Below are 4,018 nucleotides of genomic sequence, written 5' to 3'. Positions count from 1 at the left end.
ATACTTAGTATTAAGTGACTCATGATATGAGTATACTAAGCTTTCATACTGAAGACTGTAATGGCAATTTTTGAGAACCTATACAACCCTTTGACCTACCTGAACCTGGTCATCTGTAAAACCATACCACACTGTTAAAAGAGGCTCATTTATCATGCATATACACCCTTTAAAAACCCTGTTTCCTAGGCCCTACCACTGCTTGTCCAAATAAACAGGCCAGGATGTTGGAGACTTCACCCAAGAACGCAAGGCGACATGATCAAGTCCCACCCACAGCCGATCCTGTCTGTCTTAAGCTCGTCCCCACACGAACTCCAAAGGAATCGTGTCAACTGCTGTTAGAGTGACGCTCCCAGTATCTACCCCCACAGTATTATCAGCTGGATACAGTTTGATCTGTATAAGTATATATATCAACTATATAGATCTACAATATGTATATAATTATATTTTTTTTGTGTGTTGAATGTTGTGGTGTGTGTGATGTGTATGGTACACATACTATTAGATATATACTACGATATAACTACCTGTTGTTTGTTACATACATTCTTCCTGTCACATCTGGAGCGTGTACGAAAATAATTTCCCTCTGGGATCATTAAAATATTCTCGAACAACCAGGCATAAACCAATAATGAGTTGCGGGACCTTTCACCATACCCGAGAATTCGTGTGACGATTGCGTTCCGAGCGCCATTCATGTGACCTTGAATAAAACCTTACACGAAAGACAACACCTATCAACCTAATGTCACTGCCTACAAATTGCCACCACAAGACACTGTTTGTTCTTAGATTTCTGTCCTCAGTTGGACAGACATAGTATTTTGTCTTGTGGCTGATGGATCTCGGGGGAGCTGAATTGTTACAGATAAATCTGTTGAAGTTCATGATATTAGTAGCTGAGGTGGCTGGTAGAGGGACAACCAGCACAGCTCGTTATTTTTATTCAGCTCCGGTCAGTCTCATTGCTGCAGGCTCTGCTGATCTTTTCACTAGCAATACATCCTTACCGCACTGCTGTGAAACTAGAAGCCAGTATCTGCTGGGGGCAGCTGCAGATGTTCTCTCAGTTGAACATGTGTTCAATTCAATCATCAGATTTTCTGTTCACCCACTCTCTGAACTGACTGGTGATGAGTTCTTGGAAACTTCTCTGCTGGATAAATGTGTCCTGTCTCACGAATTTCCCACAGTTTGCTTCATGTTCTGTGCTGCTGGCAACAACTTGTGGCAGTGTCCAGGATAAGAATTTGGCTTTAAAGCAGAATGGTCACGCCAACATATAGAGACACTGATCACTGATGGACCTGTTTTCTCCATGTCCTCACTGCCAACAATGAAACAGATCTCTTTGACACTACGCAAACAGTTACATGCTGTTTAGTTCTGCTGACTGTTGAACTATGGAGTTCTGAGCGGTGGCCATGCATGTGTTTCCTTTCTCCATGGTTGTTATAGTACTGCTGAGCTCTAGCTCATTCAGTGAGAAATGAATGGAAGCTGTTAAAACTTGATCAACCCCTACTGTGTGTATTGAGTTTCATACCATGGTAAATAACTGCATCAGCTCTGCAGAGCTGTGTAGCCAAAATTCAGGGGTTAGGCTCATACAACAATAAACACACACCAAGACTGTATGTATTTAAACATTTGCAACATTTAGAATACAAACAGTGAATCTCTCTTCATGTGGTAGTTGGTTAGTCTTCTCAGGCTTGCGTACTCAGTGTACGGATAGAAACTGATTATATGAAATCGTGGTTATGTAATCAGGTTACAAAACTTAAATAACAATAATCAACCTTCAGTGGTCTATGGATCTTGATAGGGGAATGGGATCAATGTTTGAGATCAGAGCTGCCACACACATGCCCACACAGCCTCTAATCGCAAGTCAGGAACACAGCACCAGCCTACATCTCCCATCCCATCAGTCCATATCCTATGTCCAGACCCCTTAGATCCTCTGATCAGTTGCTCCTCATCATCTCACCTTGCCAGTCAAAATGCATTGCAGCACTTAGACTGTCAGATCTCCCTTATCTATTGCCACTTTAAAATCAGTATAGGTAGTATAGCTGTATAGACATGTACAGACATTCTGATTATATGTTATAGTAGGAAACATTAACATTTGACTGCTAAAGAACAGAAGGACCACAAATACTGTTTCTGGCCACCTGAAAAATATATTCTAATCTATCATTCTCATCTTTGATCTCTAGTTTGGTCTCAACCAGCTCATGAGAACATTCTCCATCTTGAACGCATCAGAAGCACCACTTAATCTACCATTGATCACCTCAGTGTTATTTTGGTTTCTCAACAGAGAAAGTGGATTTGATACAGTGTTTCTCCAAGATGGCGGCCACCAATGTGTCCCTATCAGTGGACAGTCTGAGGTGTCCAACTCTCCAAATCGGCCTTTATGACAATCTTATGATGGCTACACAGCAGGCTTTTGGATCAAGGTATTGTTGTTTTTCTGTGTGTGTCTGTGACAGTGATCATGATAATTCAAATTTTGAAGGAATAATTCAACATTTTGGAAAATATTCACTTTCTATCTATGAGCGAGTTGAAAAGATGGATGTCAAACTCATGTTGACGTCCAAGTACAGAGCTGGAGTCAGGACCTGGGTTGCATAAATGAGCATAAAGACTGGAAGCAGGGGAAAACGGTTAACCTTGATACATCCAAAGTTAAAAAATACACATACCAACACTTCTTAATGTTAGCCTTTTCCTTGTCTTACATTATAGTAGATTGAATATCTTTGGACTGCTGGTCGGACAAAAGAAGAAATTTCAAGACATCGCCTTGGGCTCTGGGAAATTTCTGATGTTTGAATGATCAATTAATCAAGAAATTGGCTGGTTAATTGATGATTGAAATAATAGTTAGTTACAGCCCTAAAGGTGTTGTTAGGTGTAGTTCTGAATTTTGTACTGAGCTAAGCTAGGCTAATTACATCCTGACTGCAGCTCTGTACTTAACGTGCATAGGGATTTATATAGATTCTTCATATTTGGGTGCAAGTGTAGATGTTTTGCTGATTTTGTGTGTGTGTGTGTGTGTGTCTTTCCTGCAGGTTTTCTGATGAGTTCAGTATGCTGATGAGGCTGCGCAGCTCTCAGAAGGAGGAGAGCAGTGTGTTGACTCTATTAAACGCCCAGCATCACATCCACCTGCAGCTCCGTCTTAGCCCACATTCACTAACCTTTATTTCCACCCAACACAGAGAATACGAGTATGTCTGACCCCAAGCTGAACAGTTTTCTGCTGCACTATGATGTACACACTGCATCTACATGTTCCCATATCTCAGCAATTACTGTGCTTAGTTCAAAGTCATCATAACTGTAGGAAATGATGGCCAAAACTAAAAAATAGCCACTTGTAATAAACAGGAACTTCCCTATGCAACCAGCCCTAACTTGCTGTTAGCACTTTAGTAAAAGCACTCACTGATCTCCTGAATGTCCCCCCTCTCACTTCATCTACCCTCCCTCATTCAAATACAGGTTCCCAGTGGGGTCTCTGTGTGATGGCCAGTGGCACCAGGTATCACTGGGCGTCTCCCCGCTCTGGCTGGAGGTTTATGTGGACTGTTCTTTGGTGGAGAGGGTGAACTGGGCCTATCCTTGGCAGGGCATCTCCACTGATGGTCTGCTGATAATCGGAGGCAGCCTGGAGGGCTTTGAGACCCCCTTTGAAGTAAGGAAATGTATATGTGCTTAATGTAACAGACTTATGTGAGTGTTTGCTTGGTAATAATCAATGCTTGTGCAGAAGGCTGAATTGACTTTACCAATGTCCCCTGCCACTTGGAGGCAGTAGAGAAAGCTTGATTGTATTCTCTGTTTTACTCACTTAATTTCTAATTGTCAGGATCAAAGTGTGTATGACATCAAAACTAGTTGTTGTAGTATAAAATTTTATGTATGATGTTGAATATTATAAAGTTATATGCTAGAAATCAAGTTAATCACACAAAATGTATGGTAG

The 4,018-nt window shown here is 41.3% G+C and overlaps 1 protein-coding gene across 1 annotated transcript in view; it reads left to right on the top strand.

Moving 5' to 3' along the window:
* Window positions 1-2,370: 2,370 nt before the first annotated feature.
* si:dkey-61l1.4 (collagen alpha-1(XI) chain) overlaps window positions 2,371-4,018 on the top strand; it is a 36,275-nt gene continuing 34,627 nt past the window's right edge. The window contains exons 1-3 of the mRNA XM_035658890.1: window positions 2,371-2,480; window positions 3,102-3,260; window positions 3,535-3,727. Coding sequence (XP_035514783.1) covers window positions 2,371-2,480; window positions 3,102-3,260; window positions 3,535-3,727 — 462 coding nt within the window. The remainder of the gene's footprint in view (window positions 2,481-3,101; window positions 3,261-3,534; window positions 3,728-4,018) is intronic.

The sequence above is a fragment of the Morone saxatilis genome, unplaced genomic scaffold (genome assembly GCF_004916995.1).
Source record: "Morone saxatilis isolate NCDOM2014 unplaced genomic scaffold, NCSU_SB_2.0 Contig16, whole genome shotgun sequence".
NCBI classification, from domain to species: domain Eukaryota; kingdom Metazoa; phylum Chordata; class Actinopteri; family Moronidae; genus Morone; species Morone saxatilis.
The sequence above is the reverse complement of the archived record's forward strand: the minus strand, read 5'-3'. Positions and strand labels throughout refer to the sequence as shown.